The following is an 18692-nucleotide window of genomic DNA, read 5'->3' as shown; positions in this document are numbered from 1 at the left end:
CCATAAGAAACAAACTCAAAATAGATTAAAGATCTAAACATAAAACCAGAAATTATAAAACTCCTAGAAGAAAACATCAGCAGAACACTCTTTGACATAAACCATAGCAATCTTTTTTGGATCTGTCTCCTAAGGCAATATATAAATAGAAACAAAAATACACATATGTGACTTAATTAAACTTAAAAGCTTTTGCAAAACAAGGAAATCAAGATGAAAACAACCTATTGAATGGAAGAAAATAGTTGCAAATGATATGATCAGTAGGGGATTAATACCCAAAATATATAAACTGCTTATACAAAATAAAAAATTCAATTTTAAAAATGGGCAGAAGATCTTAACAGACATTTTTCCAAAGAAGACATACAGATGTATGACACATAGGAAAACACACAGATGACCAAGAGGCAGATGCAAAGATGCTCAACACTGCTCGTCACCAGAGAAATGCAAATCAAAACCACAGTGAGATATCACCTCACACCCGTTAGAATGGCTATCATCAGAAAGACCACACACACACACAAAAGACCACAAATAACAAATGTTGGTGAGATCATAGAGGAAAGAAAGAGAACTCTTGTGAACTATTGATGGGAACGTAAATTGGTGCAGCCGCTATGGGAAACACTATGGAGATTCCTCAAAAATCTAAAAATTAGAACTATCATCTGATCCAGCAATTCCACTCCTGGGTATGCACCCAAAGAAACAAAAGCACTCAGTGGAAAAGATACATGCACCCAATGATCACAGTAGCATTACTTACAACAACCAAGGTATGGAAGCAACTCAAGTGTGCAGAGCAGATGAATGGAAAAAGATTATGTGGTGTGTACACACACACACACAATGAAATACTGCTCAGTCATAAAAAAGAAAAAGAACAAAATTTTGCCATTTCAACAACATGGATGGACATGGAGGGTATTATACTTAGTGAAATAAGTCAGGCAAATGAAGACAAATACTGTATGTTAAATATGTGCATTTTATTGTATGTAAACTATACTTCAATAAGGTGGATTTAAAAAGGGGTTCTCCAAAAAGCAGTCTTCTCCACAAATCTAATCCCAGTGAGTGCTTCTTTTCCTAAACTTGAATGACAATACACAGTTTATCAATTGATTACCTAAAGTCTTATCTCAGCTTCCAATTGTTAAGCAGACTGTACCGCCTTACTGTTTAACCCTTTCCCACCTCCACCCTCTCTTTAGCTAACCAGTGTATGTGGAAAAGAGACAGTATTAAAATAAATGTTCTAATTGATAAGGAAATTATCAGTTAATGAGCACATCAATGAGGGTATTCAAGTAAAGCTGGTTTGTAAGTAAAAGTTATGAATTTCTTCTGGACATCAGGAAAAAAAAACTTCAGTTAATTTCTTACTGTGGGGCTTCCCTGGTGGCTCACTGGTGATGAGTCCAGCTGTCAATGCAGGAGACACAAGTTCGATCCCTGATCCAGGAAGATTCAGTTAAACCCATGCACAACTTCCTGAGCCCAAGCTCTAGAGCCTGGGAGCCATAGCAACTGAGCGGCGGCTGCAACAACTGAAGCTCAGGTGCGCTAGAGCTGTGCTCTGCAACAGGAGAAGCCACTGCAATGAGAAGCCTGCCCCCAAACTAGAAAGGAGCCTCCACGTGCCACGCCTAGAGAACAGCCCGCACAGCAACGAAGATCCAGCACAGCCACAAATAAGTAAGTGTTCACATTTGAAAACTCTTTGCTGATGTTGAGCCTTCAGCTCTGTCCTACAGACCCGTGACAATCTACACCCAAATGTAAATCAGTGGAGATTAGTGATTCCTACTGTGACAGAATGGCCACTGTATTTGCTGCTTCTTTCAAAAGCTAGAGTCTCTTTCCCCACTCCCCGAACCTGGGATGGCCTTGGGGAAGCGATGTCAAGCCAGTTCAAAAGCTTGGCCTTTAGAAACTTGACAGCTTCCAGTCTTGTACCTGTGAGACCATGAAGCCATGTGACCAAGCCAGGCCTGGCTTGCTGGACAGTGAGAAACATAGGTCCTCTTACTGCCCTAGCTGATAGACATTCAATCACTGTGACACACAGATGATGTCATGCAAGACCAGCCAGCCTCATCAACCCAATTAATGACCTTGGATAGACAAGCCCAGCCTACACTAGAAGAACACCCAGAAGAACTGTTGACTAAAATAGAGGATGGTTGTTTTAGGCCAGTGAGTTTTGCGGCAGTTTGTAACTTAGCCAATAAATAATAGATACTCAAGGACTCATCTGAAGCTCTCTTAAAAGACAGACCAAGTCATTTTAGACATTTATCAAAAAGTTATTAAATCCTTGGACTCCCCTAGTGGTGCGAGGGTTAAGAATCTGCCTGCCAACCCAGGGACTAGGGTTCAAAACCTGGTCGGGAAGAGGCCACATGCCACTGGGGCAACTAAACCTGTGTGCCACAACTACTGAGCCCAAGCTCTAGAGCCCGCAAGCAGCAGCCACCAAGTCCACTCGCCTGGACAGCCCAAGCTCAGCACCGGAATAAGCCACTGCAGCAAGAAGCCTGCGCATCCCAGCGAAGAGTAGCCCACACTCGCCCCAACTAGAGAAAGCCTGCGTACGGCAACAAAGACATAGCACAGCCAAAAATAAATAAATAAAGATAACTTTTTAAAAGTCATTAAGTCCTTAAACTGAAAGTGAAGGCTGAAGCTGACATGTAAAGAATAATTTATTTCTCCCTGGAAATACTAACCAGAAAACAACATAAAGTGTCTCTGAATAGACAACTAGAACGAGTGAAGAAATAATCTAATGCTTTAATAGTAAATGTATGATTTCAGAGGCATAGCCAGTGGAATGCTAGGACTGGTTCACACCAACCTTTGTAATTCAATTATTAAATTTTCAGAAATGTTGTGAGCCAATTGTTAAACCATTGGGAGATTAAATCAGCCATGATAAGAGTATTTACACCATGGAATCCAGTTGTTAAATCTTTACTAGTGCATCACTGGGCATATCTGCAACTGGAGGCAAATTTCATCAGTTTGTATATACCTATATACATATTAAAATATCCTTGAGACTTCCCTGGGGGGGTCAGTGGTTAAGACTCTGTGCTCTCACTGCAGGGGGCACAGGTTCAATTCCTAGTCAGGGAGCTAAAATCCTGCATGCCATGTGGCATGGCCAAAAATAAAATATCCTTAACGCTTAAAGAAGACATTGGTTGGCATAACCAAGGCCATGGCATAGCATTCTGCCATGATACGTAGTCTTGGGGAAGCCAATCAGTCTTGGTAACTCTGAACCCATATATGTAAAGTCTGTGCCCCAGATCATCCTTTAGGTTTCTCTCAGATCTGTTATTCTATCTCCTATGAGTGTACTGATGGTAATTATACCTGGATGGCAATGATGGGAAAGGCCAAGGGAGCATTCAAACGATCGCACTGTGCTACTGACCACAAAGTTTGCTCTAATTCAAGACAAACTAAAGTGATAGCACAGTAGTAATTACATGTACTTTGGGTTATAGACAGCAAGGAGATCAAACCAGTCCATCCTAAAGGAATCAGTCCTGAATACTCATTGGAAGGACTGATGCTGAAGGGAGAAACTCCCACCTGATACGAAGAACTGACTCATTGGAAAAGACCTTGATGCTGGGAAAGATTGAAGGTGAGAGGAGAAGGGGACGACAGAGGATGAGATGACTGGAGGGCATCACCGACTCAATGGAAGTGAGTTTGAGTAAACTCCGGGAGTTGGTGTTGACAGGGTTCCTGGCATGCTGCAGTCCATGGGGTTGCAGAGTCAGGCACAACTGAGCGACTACTGAACTGAACTGGGTTACGGAAGAGGAAGAGGTGAATTCTGACTAGATGGGAAAGAAAAGAAGGTCTGGGGAAGATATTTTATCCATCAGGAATGAGATCTCATCTCTGAGTCCACAGTGGCTTGAACTCTGTAGGTGCTTAATAAAACTTGCTGAAATTGGGCTTTCTGCAGGAAGATACTAAATAAATGTGAGGTGATTTTAGTGATGTTACTAAATCTAAGGGGATGCCTTTTGGTAGAATTAGAAAACACATTACATACTGTGAGCACTTCTTGCCCGTACATTGAAGTCTTACTTTCAGGTTAAACAGTACATTAGAAAATAGTAGGGGGTTAACAGCTGAGCTGTAATTAGGAAAGTATTTCTTTAGCATTGGAATATTTGCAAATTATTTTGGTAAAAATATTAGCAAATAATTTTTAACTTTGGTGGAAAAAAAATCTAAGAAATCATTCCTTTTGCCTATAAACAGTGGAAATACTTATCTATGCCTTCAGCAAAAGAAATGGTTTGCTAATTTCTTGTGTTTATACAGATGAATAAGTTGACTCATTTCTGAATACACATCTGAAACTGAAAAAATATTCCTTGATGGAATTCTCCCATCTAAAACAAAGGCACATGATGTCTTGTTTTCTTCTTTTCTTAAAAAAGCTTGAATCTAATTAAGGTTGCTTCTGAGAATATGTGGAAACTACTCTTTGTTGCATATCAATATCATTCCATTACTAATGTTATTATGTGCTTTAGCTGCAGGCATGTAAGAACTAGGGCATAATGTGACAGAGCCTTTAATTGCTGAAAAACCACAGAACTTATTCCCAGGGGGGGAAACACACACACACACACACACACACACACACACACACACACACACACAAATTCTCAAAATTCTACACAATTTCCGGAGTTTCATAGATACTTCCAACCCAGATCCCCTTTACAAAATCCTCTGGTTAAAATCTTCTGCAAAAATCCTCAACAAAATATTACCAAATCAAATCCAAAAAAGTGTAAAAAGAATTATGCACCATGACCAAAAGGGATTTGTCCCAGGCGTGTAAGACCGCTTCAGCACTCAGAAATCAATTAATGTAATCCATCAGAATTGAAGAAGTCAGAGGACTGACGACCACCTGATTTTAACGCTTATTGTAAAGCTACAATCATCGAGACAATGCAGTATTGGTGAGTGAACAAACAGGTCAGTGAGACAGAGTCCAAAAGTAGACCCATCCAGTAGTCAACTGATCTTTGACAGAGGCGTAAAAGCAACAAAAGTGAGCATAGAATGTCTTTTTTAACAAATAGTACTAGAACAATTACACATCCACATGCAAAAAAAAAAAATCTAAACATTAACTTTTCGCCTTTCACAAAAATTAGTTCAAAATGGATTGCAGGTCTAAATGTAAAAAGCAAAACTATAAAACATTTAGAAGATAACACAGGAGAAAACCTAGATGATCTTGGGTTTGGTGATGACTTTTGCAGATACAACACCAAAGACACATTTCATAAAAGAATTGGTAAGCTAGCCTTCATGTCGATTAAAAATGTCTGCTTTTTGAAAAGACACTGTCAAGAGAATGAAAATATAAGCCATAAACTGGGAGAAAATATTTTCAAAAGACACATCTGATAAAGGACTGTTATCCAAAATATACGAAGAACTCTTAAAACTCAACAATAAGAAAACAAATAACCCAATTAAAAATGGGCCCCAAACATTTTAACATTGACTGTGGCTACAGAACTCTATGAATATACTAAAAACTATCTAATTATACACTTTAAATGGGTGAATTGTATGGTATACGAATTCTAACTCAATAAAGCTATAAAAAAAAAAAAAATGGGTCAAAGACCTTAACAGACACTTCATCAAACACATACAGATGGCAAAGCAGCAGATAAAAACATGCTCCACATTCTATGTCATCAGAGAAATACAAATTAAAACAAGATACCACTACACACTATTTATAATAACCAGGACATGGAAGCAACCTAAATGTTCATCGACAGAGGAACAGATAGACATTTGGTACACACAGTGGAATTTTGGTCAGTCATAAAGAAGAATGAAAGAATACCATCAGCAGCAACATGGGTGGACCCAGAGATTATCACCCTAAGTGAAGTCAGACAAAGATGAGTATCATATAGCACTTATCTGTGGAATCTAATTTTTAAAAATGATACAAATGAAGTTACTTACGAAACAGAAACAAACTCACAGATTTTCTTTTTCTTTTGATGTGGACCATTTTTAAAGTCTTTATTGAATTTGTTACAATATTGCTTCTATGATTTGGTTTTCCGGCCATGCGGCCTGTGGAATCTTAGCTCCCCGAACAAGGAATCTAACTCGCACCCTCAGCACTGTAAGGTGAATCCTTAACCACTGGACCATCAGGGAATTCCCTCACAGATCTTGAAATCAGACTTATGGTTATCAAAGGAGAAATGTTGGGGGAAGTGATAAATCAGAATGGGATTAACATATACATACTACTATACATAAAATAGATAACAAAGACCTATTGTATAACACAGGGAACTCTACTCAATGTTCTGTAATAACCTATAATAAGAAAAGAATCTGAAAAAGAAAATATATATAACTGATTCATCTTCCTGTACAGTTGAAACTGACACACTGGAAATCAACTATATTAGAATAAAAAAAAGTTTTTTTAATAAGAAATAGTGTTCTTAGAAAAAACTATTGACCAGGATGTAGTAACAGCACTCCTTATAATAGGGAACAAATGGAAATAATGACTATATCTAATGGTATGCATGCATGCTAAGTCGCTTCAGCAGTGTCCGACCCTGTGCAGTCCTATGGACTGTAGCCACCCAGGCTCTTCTGTCCATGGGATTCTCCAGGCAAGAATAGTGGAATGGGTTGCCATGCTCTCCTCCAGGGGAGCTTCCCAACCCAGGGATCGAACCTGCATCTCTACGTCTCCTGCATTGGCAGGCAGGTTCTTAGCACCATTAGCAACACCTGGAAAGCCCACGTCTAATGGTATGGAGTTAATTAAATTATTACATTCCAGTTTATAAAATAATATGCATCAATTAAATGAGAGTACTAATACAGCAAAAGAATGCATGATACTAAGTGAAAAAGCAAGTTATAAAACAATATGCAGAATAAATACAATTATTTTTGGAAATATATTTATGTAGCAAAATAACCCAGGAAAGAAAGGTAGCAAATATGTTAGTGTTCTCTTTAGATGGGACAATTATAGATAATTTTATTTTCTCTTTAGTCTCTAATTTTAAAAAAAATGATACATTATATTCATGGTTAAAAAGCAACATCATTAGAAAAACTAAGTGGCTCAGTAGATACTAGTTAAGTAGATACTATGCTCCTTAAGGGTCCATTTTTTGTTATTGGCCTGGCAAAAAGTACAATGCCTCTTCATAGTAGTAGGGGTACAACAAATGACTAGATTAACAGAATGAATGATGGCTTTAATTAATTTCACTGGGGCCACTTACTCTACTTATCATTCTTACCTATAGAATACCCAAATAGTATCTGCTAAATTAAGTACATTAAGTCACTGCCCTTTGGGTGAGGCGTGCTCAAACCGAACCCTATATGAGAGTGCCCTCTGGTGGTTTCACCGACAAAGCTTTTTTTCAGTTTGAAGTATGGAGGAGGCCTGGCGTGCTGCGATTCATGGGGTCGCAAAGTCGACAAGACTGAGCAACTGAACTGAACTAAACAATCCATTCCTTCCTCCAGGGGATCATCCCCATCCAGGGATCAAACCCAGGTCTCCTGCCTTGCAGGTGGACTCTACCATCTGAGCCACCAGGGAAGCCTCAACAACAATCCACCTTACCAACGGAAGGAAATATGAGAATAAGGACTTGGTAGTAGCATTTTCATGAAGCTAAATTTATTCCATTTAGAGTCATCAGACCTTACATATTTTTTAAGTTTCTGAAAAAACAAACTAATCTTCCATGAAATGTTAGTGATGGCGGATAATACATTACACCGCTGAGGTGGAAAATGGGAGAAGCTGAGTGGAGGTGAAGGTGGTGATGAAATATGTACTTATTCAGCAACTCATGAAAACCAGAATTCCAGGAACTACAGTGTTAACTACAATGTATGATACTTCCAGTACAAATAAAACTAATTTTCCCAAGGACTCACATGTACATGTGCACTTTCGACAGATCACAACCGAACAATCTGTATTTAGTAGATCCTTGCATTTAGAAGAAAATTTGTTTTTCTTCTTACTACTTTCATAACATGGTATATCTCAATCTTTGTAAAATTTTGGATATAACAACCTGAAACAACTATTTTTGAAGAGATGTCACTGAATATAAGTGGTTAATATTTCAATTATCAAGTTCTATTGTCTTTCGCTTTCCCCCCCAAATGAGTAACATAGTTTTATTTCCTTTATATTTTTCTATTATTCCTACATTTTACTGAACACTTGAACCTTCACCTTCCTTTATGAAAAGAACTAGATTAAGCAATAGAATGTGAAATCATTTTTCACATCCAATTTAAAAATATCACAAATGTTGCACAAGTTTGAATAACTTTCCATCTTCTTAAAAGACTCCTCACTTCCTAAGGAGAAATCACAGAGGCCGCAATGCTGACCATATATAAACTGGTAGTGATAATCAACAGAATAAACTATTAACATTCTTAAAAGAGAAATCAGAGATCAAATTGCCAACATCTGTAGGATCAGGGAAAAAGCAAGAGTTTCAGAAAAACATCTACTACTGCTTTATTTATGCCAAAGCTTTTGTGTGGATCACAACAAACTGTGGAAAATTCTTCAAGAGAGAATACCGGACCACCTGACCTGCCTCCTGAGAAATCTGTATGCGGGTCAAGAAGCAAGTTAGAACTGGACATGGAACAACAGACTGGTTCCAATCAGGAAAGGAGTACATCAAGGCTGTGCATTGTCACCCTGCTTATTCAACTTATATGCAGAGTACATCATGTGAAATCCCGGGCTGGATGAAGCACAAGCTGGAATCAAGACTGTTGGGAAAAATATCAATAACCTCAGACACACAGATGACACCACCCTTATGGCAGAAAGTGAAGAGGAACTCAAAAGCCTCTTGATGAAAGTAAAAGTGGAGAGTGAAAAGTTGGCTTAAAACTCAACATTCAAAAAACGAAGATCATGGCCCCATCGCTTCATGGGAAATAGATGGGGAAACAGTGGAAACAGTGGAAACAGTGGCAGACTTTATTTTCTTGGGCTCCAAAATCACTGCAGATGGTGACTGCAGCCATGAAATTAAAAGACACTTACTCCTTGGAAGAAAAACTATGACCAACCTAGATAGCATATTAAAAAGCAGAGACATTACTTTGCCAACAACGGTCTGTCTAATCAAAGCTATGGTTTTTCCAGTAGTCATGTATGGATGTGAGAGTTGGGACTATAAACAAAGCTGAGTGCCGAAGAATTGATGCTTTTGAATTGTGGTGTTGGAGAAGACTCTTGAGAGTCCCTTGGACTGCAATGAGAGCCAACCAGTCCATTCTGAAGGAAATCAGTCCTGAATATTCATTGGAAGGACTGACGCTGAAGCTGAAACTCCAATACTTTGACCACGTGATGCAAAGAACTGACTCATTAGAAAAAACCCTGATGCTGGAAAAGATTGAAGGCAGGAGAAGGGGATGACAGAGGATGAGATGGTTGGATGGCATCACCAACTTGATGGACATGAGTTGAACAAGATCCAGGAGTTGGTGACAGACAGGTGCAGCCTGGCGTGCTGCAGTCCATGGGGTTGCAAAGAGTCAGACACGACTGAGTGACTGAACAGAACTGATTCTTATAATGCCAGTTTAATTTAGTAATACTAATGCTCTAATCAGAGTTGCATGTGCTCTGAAGCAATTTTTAAGACAGCCAGAATGGTGCACTGAGAGGACCCAGAGGGATGGTACAGGGAGGGAGGAGGGAGGGGGTTCAGGTTGGGGAACACGTGTATACCTGTGGCGGATTCCTGTTGATGTATGGCAAAACCAATACAATATTGTAAAGTAATTAACCTCCAATTAAAATAAATAAATTTATATTTTAAAAAAAAGGACAGCCAGAAAAAATGTCAATATATTCTTTCTAGGAAAGTAAAAATTCTTGGGTGAAAGAAAACACCTCTTGTCATAGTGATGCATTGTTAAAAAGCTCTGGAGCCTGACAGTGTGGATCCTGGCTCTGCCACTTGCTAGGTAGGCAGAGTTCAAGTCACTTAGCCTTATCTGTAAAATGGGAAAGATGCTGTTTCTTCAGACGATTATTTTGAGAATTTAATAATATTGTAAACAAAGGACCTAGCAGATAGTAGAAACTGATTAAAATGTAATTACTCCCTAGAGCCACAAGAGAGGAAACATTATAACATCTTTTTCTGTGTGAACAGCATGAGTTTCTTTGCAAAAGCAATTAAAAAATCTTCAGAAGAACCATGAACATTTTTATTAATCATATTTATGCTACTAACAGTATTTGGTTGATAAAAGTACCTAATCGTACTAGGCACATAAAAATAAATACGAGACTGAAATAACTCAACAGGAAAATACTATAAAATAGGCTCTTTAAAATTCGAATTGTCAAATTCAGAATTACTTACTATATATAAAGAAATACACATTCTAATATATGAAAAGATGTTTTATTATTATTTTACTATATAACATATTAGTGAATACACCCAACTGTATCTTCTCAAAAGGCAAATGAGATCCAGGGTAACATTCCTCTTTGATTTCTGAAAACATCAATATCATCTGTCTTTTGGAGGATTCAGTTTCCTACGACGTCTGTGATACCTTGAAAAGAAGAAAACATTTAAAATAAGATTATTTTAATAAAAGTTAACTGTTCCTGATAGAAATATCAAATTTCTATTAGCTTGGTGTTTATTGGCACTCAAAAAAAAAAAAATCAATGAAACATAATACATACACAAGACATACCTCAAGTAGATAGTTCTTAATAATAAGCCACATTTCCCTGCTGTGAAAATTGCTTTCTTTTAATTAAGCATTTGGAAAGTCTTTTTTCACATCTTGAGGTAGTTTTAATATGGTAACCTAGATGACTGTTCCTTAACTTAAATCTAATGGTTGTCTTTGAAGTAAAGAAACACCACATTGCAAATATGAAGGATACACGCTATTGAAGTTTTATTTAAAAGGGGATGATTAACTCTAAATGGAAGCCTCTGGAGCTGCAAAATCATATTTTAATAAACAATAAAATATAATTAGTAGTATGTATATGGAAAATGTGCAGTATCACAAAAAATGGAAGAATTACAAATTAAAACCGTGAGAAATCTTTTCCCTTGTTTTTGTAATCACAAATACTTTTTAAATTATAATGTACAATCCAAGTATAGGTATGGTGAACTAAGCAATATCAGACCCAACTGCTTAAAGTATGCATCAGTATAACATTTGAAAACCACACTATCAAAAATTTTTTTTATTAATCATAACTTTTGATCTAATAATTCCTCTCTGGAAATCTATCCTAAAGCAATAAGTAGCTAAAATATTAACTATCTTAATATGAATATATTAAATGTATAATATTCAATATTAAAGGGGGAAGGGATGATACAGGATTCAAATTTATATATACAGTATGATTAAAACCATGTAAAAATAGGCAAACTATTAAAACTTATGTATAGAAAGAAAGAGAGAAATAAAATGCACTGTTACCAGTGACTGAAGTGTTTTCACCATGCAGAATTCCTTTTTCTTTTTTCAACTGCTCTTTTCAATTTTTTCAATAAAGAACTCTTTCTTTATTGAGTCAAGAAAATTTCTGCACAGAGTACATGTGCTTTCAGTGATGAGTTCTCTGTAAAAATTCCCTTAAGGCGAGACTGTGGCAAATTGATCTGAGCTAATTTTTAACTTTTTTGCTAGTGTGGAAATTCAATGTAAAGATATCTATACCAATGAGTGACAAGGCATGTATCTTAGGTCCTTCAGTTGTTGTGATTAAGATGCTCTCAAGTATTTTTTGCTTATCTTAAAGGTTTCATATAGGCAACTTTCCCATACACTGCTTTTTGATAAACTGCAAAATACAGAAATTAAATTAAATAAATGAAGTACATCTATATATACTAACAGGGAATACTAAGTTGTAGGATAACACATATAACATATTATCACTACCTGAACATGTCTACATATATTTATATTGGCATTGAGAAGATTATGGTTTTCTTAAGGGCTCCAGTTATGTGCCATATAATCAAGGTTTTACTAGCACAACTGTATTCCTGAAAGATGTTCTGTAAAAGCTGTGAGACACAGAATAGGGGTTTGGGAAGTTACAAACTTCCTGAAATTATTTATTAAAATTTTGAACATGTATTTATTTTCCTGGGAAGTAGATTAATAGGTTTCATTGGATTCTCAATGAAGTCTGTAGTTCTAAAAATCTAAGCACTGTCCTACACAAGTGTGATTCAGCTTATAATGCTCAAACATTTTCACTACTCAAGATGCCTAAGACCAGAAAACACTTTGAGATCTTGATAGCCCTGAATCTAACAAAGTCAAATTCTAAAATATGCTCAATAAATGTCAAATCACATTTACAGATTTTTTTATCATGCATGAATGTCAACACTCGGAAGCAAATACCTGAATTTTAAGGTGCCCTTATAGAACTGGACATGGAAAAACAGACTGGTTCCAAACAGGAAAAGGAGCACATGACGGCTGTATACTGTCACCCTGCTTATTTAACTTATATGCAGAGTACATCATGAGAAACGCTGGGCTGGAGCAAGCACAAGCTGGAATCAAGATTGCTGGGAGAAATATCAATAACCTCAGATATGCAGATGACACCACCCTTATGGCAGAAAGTGAAGAACTAAAGAGCCTCTTGATGAAAGTGAAAGAAGAGAGTGAAAACGTTGGCTTAAAGCCCAACATTCAGAAAACTAAGATCACAGCATCCGGTCCCATCACTTCATGGCAAATAGATGGGGAAATAGTGGAAGACTATTTTTCTGGGCCCCCGAATCACTGCAGATGGTGATTGCAGCCATGAAATTAAAAGACACTTGGTCCTTGGAAGGAAAGTTATGACCAACCTAGATAGCATATTGAAAAGCAGAGACATTACTTTGCCAACAAAGGTCCGTCTAGTCAAGGCTATGGTTTTTCCAGTAGTCATGTATGGATGTGAGCTGGACTATAAAGAAGGCTGAGTGCCGAAGAATTTTGATGCTTTTGAACTGTGGTGTTGGAGAAGACTCTTAAGAGTCCCTTGGACTGCAAGGAGATCCAACCAGTCCATCCTAAAGGAGATCAGTCCTGGGTATTCATTGGAAGGACTGATGTTGAAGCTGAAACTGCAATACTTTGGCCACCTCATGCAAAGAGCTGACTCATTGGAAAAGACCCTGATGCTGGGAGAGATTGAGGGCAGGAGAAGAAGGGGGCAACAGAGGATGAGATGGTTGGATGGCATTACTGACTCGATGGACATGGGTTTGGGTGGACTCCAGAAGTTGGTGATGGACAGGGAGGCCTGGTGAGCTGTGGTTCATGGGGTTGCAAAGAGTTGGACACGACTGAGCGACTGAACTGAACTATGACTTATCATCTAAACTGGGATCATTTAAAAAATAAAAACCTGCTCTATTAATAATTAACAAAATAGTTAAACTGAGACAGTCCCTGGCAAGCCAAAACATATTGTTATCCTTCTTAAATTACACAATGACTCAGTGATATCTGAAAGATTTGTCAACAGCTCTTAGTCCAGGACAGTACTTCACCCCCTGGTTCACAATGCAGCTGGACGTTCAATGTTTCCTACTGATGGTGAGAATTAATTTTTGTTGCCTCCATGGGAAAATATTCAAGTTGCTCTTTAAAGAGGTACTGCCACTTATATGTTTATAGAATTGCTTTATATTTCAGAAATTTAGAATTATGTTCCATATCCTTCTTACTTTCAATCCAGACTTCTTTCAATCCTTTTTTTCAACATAACTTTACATTTGATAAAATTATGTTACCTATTTTCTTTTTTAAGAGATATTATGAAAATCAGAATCATTCACTTATTCATTTGTTTTTAAATATGTGGAGCATCTACTACATAGCAGGCATCATTTTTAGGCACTAAAGTTTCTGTGGTACACAAAAAAATGACAAAATCCCCACTCTCATGAAGCTTACATTCTAGTGTATTAACAGAAAAATAAGATAAACAAGTTGGCCAAGGAAGGCTTCAGTGATAAAAACTCCAAAGAAGAGGTGATGGAATTCCAGCTGAGCTATTTCAAATCCTAAAAGATGATGCTGTTGAAGTGTTGCATTCAATATGCTAACAAATTTGGAAAACTCAGCAGTGGCCACAGGACTGGAAAAGGTCAGTTTTTCAAATCCCAAAGAAGGGCAATGCCTAAGAATGTTCAAACTACCATACAAATGCACTCATTTCACATGGTAGCAAGGTAATGCTCAAAATCCTTCAAGCTAGTCTTCAACAGTATGTCAACTGAGAACTTTCAGATATACAAGGTAGATTTAGAAAAGGCAGAGGAACCAAAGGTCAAACTGTCAACATCTACTGGATCATAGAAAAAGCAAGAGAATTCCAGAAAAACATCTACTTCTGCTTCATTGACTACACTAAAGCTTTTGACTGTGTAGATCACAACAAACTGTGGAAAATTCTTAAAGAGATGGTCCAGACCACCTATCTGCCTCCTGTGAAACCTATATGCAGGTCAAGAAGCAAGGGTAAGAACCAGACATGGAACAATGAACTGGTTCAAAACTGGGAAAGGAGTATGTCCAGGCTGTATATTGTCACCCTGCTTATTTAACTTATATGCAGAGTACGTCATGTGAAATACCAGGCTGAACGAATCACAACCTGGAATGAAGACTGAGAAATATCAATAACCTCAGATATGCAGATGACATCACCCTTATGGCAGAAAGTGAAGAAAAACTAAAGAGCCTCTTGATAAGCATGAAAGAAGAGTGAAGAAGATGGCTTAAAACTCAACATTCAAAAAATGAAGATCATGGCATTTGGTCCCATCACTTCACAGCAAATAGATGGGGAAACAATGGAAACAGTGACAGACTATTTTCTTGGGCTCCAAAATCACTGTGGATAGTGACTGCAACCATGAAATTAAAAGATGCTTGCTCTTTGGAAGAAAAGCTATCACAAACCTAGACAGCATGTTAAAGTGCAGAGACATGACTTTGTCAACAAAGGTCTGTATAGTCAAAGGTATGGTTATTCCAGTAATCGAATATGGATGTGAGAGTTGGACCATAAAGAAGGCTGAGGACTGAAGAACTGATGCTTTTAAACTGTGGTGCTGGGAAGATTCTTGAGAGTCCCTTGGAGTGCAAGGAGATCAAACCAATCAATCTTAAAGGAAATCAACCCTGAACTGGAAGGACTGACGGTGAAGCTGAAACTCAAGCTCCAGTACTTTGGCCACCTGATGTGAAGAGCCAACTCACTGGAAAAGACTCTGATGCTAGGAAAGATAGAGAGCAGGAGAAGGGAACGACAGAGAACGAGATGGTTGGATGGCATCACCAGCTCAATAGACATGAGTTTGAGCAAGCTGCAAGAGACGTGAAGGACAGGGAAGCCTGACGTGCTGCAGTCCACGGGGTTGCAAAGAGTCGGACACAACTGAGCGACTGAACAACAACAATGGGTCCGAGGTGGAAGGAAGGGCATGTTGAAGGAACAGCAAAGAGGTCAAGAGGTTGCAACAGCCTGAAGATGGAAGAGAACAATTGGAAATGAGAGTAGAAACGTAACAGAGGGTCAGATCACGTAAATTCTTATAGATAACAGGTAAGGCCTATAGTTTTCTCTGAGTGAGATGGAAAGCTGCTGGAGGTTTTTCAACAGAAAATTTATAATAACTAGCAGAATTCTGGCTGTGTGCTCAGAAAAGACTGCAGGAAAGCAAAGGCTGAAGTAGGGAGACCGGTTAGAAAGCTTCTATGAACCAGGCAAAAGATGGTGGCACAGACGGGATGATGACAGAGGGAACAGTGATAAACGGTCAAATTGATACATTTTGGAGATAGAGGCAACAGATCTGCTGATAGACCAGATGTTGGGGGTGGGACAAATAGAAAAGTTAAGAATGGCACCAAGATTTCTGGCCCAAACAGCTAGAAGAATGGAACTGGCATTAACTGAGACAGGGAAAATTGCAGGAGAAGCTGGTTTGTGAGAGACCATGAGAAGCTCAGTTAGAGACACATTAAGTTAAGGATATCCATTAGACAAGTCAAGTAGGCCCCTGGAAATACAGGTCTGGAGGTCAAGGGACAGGAAGAGAGAGATTTGGGAGCCAATGTAGATGGTATTTAAACCCATAAGACTGGATGAGATCACTGTCTTAGGGAACGCACAGAAAAGATGAGAGAACCAAGGACTGATCCTTGGGGAACTCCAAAATTTAGACATAAGGGAAATGAAAAGGAATCAGCAAGAGAAACCAAGATATTAATAGTATATGAACTCTGGATATGTAAAAAATATAAAAAAGAGTTTCAGCAAACTTATTAAGGTTGAATTAGTGAGAAAAATAACAGAAAACTCAAATAGAACCACTAGGAACCCTGCAATATTGCTAAAATGATGTGTTCTGCAAGAACCATAATGGAAGGAATGCTCCACTGACTTTATTTTTTTCACACCAACTGAGGAAGACTAAAGACAGGAAGAAGAGCTTGGACACAGATGCTGGCAACTTAGGGCACTGATATGTCCTGCTTCTTGAATACTGGTGACATTAAAGGTCAACAGGAGACACCTCAGGGGCTGCAGAGAAGAGCAAAATGACTCACAATCAGGTCCTCAACACCTGTATACAGAGGAGCTATCTAATGAAAACTATAGGGAGTACAAAGAAATCGATTTGTAGAAGGAGTACCTTTCACAGAATATATTCAAAGTCCCATTACATCAGGTAAATTATAATGTAGTGATTTAGCTAGGGTAATTTGTTTTCATCACCTATAATATCATCAAATAGGAAGTAGCAGGAGCCTCATGGTTACATATGCTATATTTTTTTAAAATCAATCTTTGCACAACTACATATAAAAATAGGCAAAAGGCAGAGGGGAGGGAACCAAAACTTCAATTTAATCCCAAACCCTTGGCCCAAATTTCATCATCGCTCATTCTCACCCTGAAAATTCAAACAGTTCTATACCCAGTCTCAGTATAAAGCCCAAATCTAAGAGGACTCTTCGGATTGCCATCGTAAAGTAAATAAAATCATCGGGATTAGGAAACAGTAATATCCAGTTGATAAATTTAGTGGTAGCAATTCTAACGGTGGATCTCCATATGTGAGGTAACCTAACCCCCAGTGTTTATTATCTACTGGACTATTTCAGCATCAATTCTGTACAGTCATACTACCTGTGCTTCCAGTCCACCCCACTGTGGGTGAGGTCAATAATTAAATGCAGGTAGGTTCAGGATTGAATGAGGTAGGCAACACCTTGAGATCATAAAGCCTTTTCTGACCTTGATTCAGAATCTGATAATAAAGAACATCTTAACGCACAGGTGACATACAGAGATAAAATGGAAATTAAACAAATCCTCATGACTTAACAGCTCAACTCTGAAAATAAAACTTCCAAGAATCACAGGGAAATTTACCAATGGACCAACCCAAAGACTACCGTAAAGCACAGCTTCAAAGAAAAACAACACCTTCAACAAACTGGAAAGATAATTAGGTAAGATAATATCCCATCAGACAGTGACTTAGTACATAGACATCTTATTAAAGATACTGTATTAGAGGTCTTCCAGGAAACTACAAAACAGAAGTTGCATTCCTGATGAAGACAGAATGACAGCAAAAGATGAAACCAAAAAATTACCCACAAATATAATGTTAATGGGTATTCAATAAATTATAGTTAAAATAATTTAGAGGCAGTATCTATTCAAAGTGACTATAATCAAATTTCATGAAAAAAGTAGGCTAAGGGCAAATGGCAGAAGAAGAGCGCAAGTACTGAAAATCAAAAAAAAAAAGCACTTAAGATGGCTTGATACTAAAATCAGAAGTCAGACTGGATAAAAAAAAAATAAAATACAACTACATTTCATTTTAAAAGCCCACTTTTGAGGACTTCTGTGGTGGTCCAGTGGTTAAGTTCATGCTTCTGATTCACCAGTTCAATCCCTGATCAGGGTTATATGCTGCCCTTGGCATAAACAAACAAACAAACAAAAAACCCCTTCAAACTTTATAAAAAATTTTGCACAGCAAATAGAACTAGAAACAAAATGAATGAACAATCCACAGAATGGGAGAAAATATTTGCAAACAGTGCAACTAACAAAGGATTCATCTCCAAAATATACAGACAGTTCATGCTGCTCAATATCAAAAGAATAAACAATGCAATCAGTAAATGGGCAGGGACTTCTCTGGTGGTCCACTGGGTTAAAACTCCATGTTCCCAATACAAAGGGCAAGGTTCCATTCCAGGTTGGGGGACTAAGATCTGGCATGCCTAAAGGTGCAGCCAAAGAAAGAAGGAAAAAAGGGGGGCAGAAGATCTAAACAGACATTTCTCCAAAGACAGACAGACGGCCAAAAAGCACATGAAAAGATGCTCAACACTGTTAATTATCAGAGAAATGCGAATCAAAACTATAAGGGGGACTTTACCCAAGGGTCCAGCAGCTAAGAATCCACCTTCAAATACAAGGGACACAGGTTTGATCCCTGGTCGGGGAGAGGAGCAGCTAA

The 18692-nt window shown here is 38.0% G+C and overlaps 1 protein-coding gene across 4 annotated transcripts in view; it reads right to left on the bottom strand.

Annotated features, from left to right (window-relative positions):
- Positions 1-10525: 10525 nt before the first annotated feature.
- MRPL42 (mitochondrial ribosomal protein L42) overlaps positions 10526-18692 on the bottom strand; it is a 29745-nt gene continuing 21578 nt past the window's right edge. For all 4 annotated transcript variants that reach the window (XM_042246603.2, XM_012174098.5, XM_012174099.5 and 1 more), the window contains exon 7: positions 10526-10698. In XM_042246603.2, coding sequence (XP_042102537.1) covers positions 10653-10698 — 46 coding nt within the window. In that variant the 3' untranslated portion in view covers positions 10526-10652. The remainder of the gene's footprint in view (positions 10699-18692) is intronic.

This window comes from Ovis aries, chromosome 3 (genome assembly GCF_016772045.2).
Source record: "Ovis aries strain OAR_USU_Benz2616 breed Rambouillet chromosome 3, ARS-UI_Ramb_v3.0, whole genome shotgun sequence".
NCBI lineage: Eukaryota > Metazoa > Chordata > Mammalia > Artiodactyla > Bovidae > Ovis > Ovis aries.
Note: the sequence above shows the minus strand (reverse complement) of the source record. Positions and strands in the feature narration are given on the sequence as shown.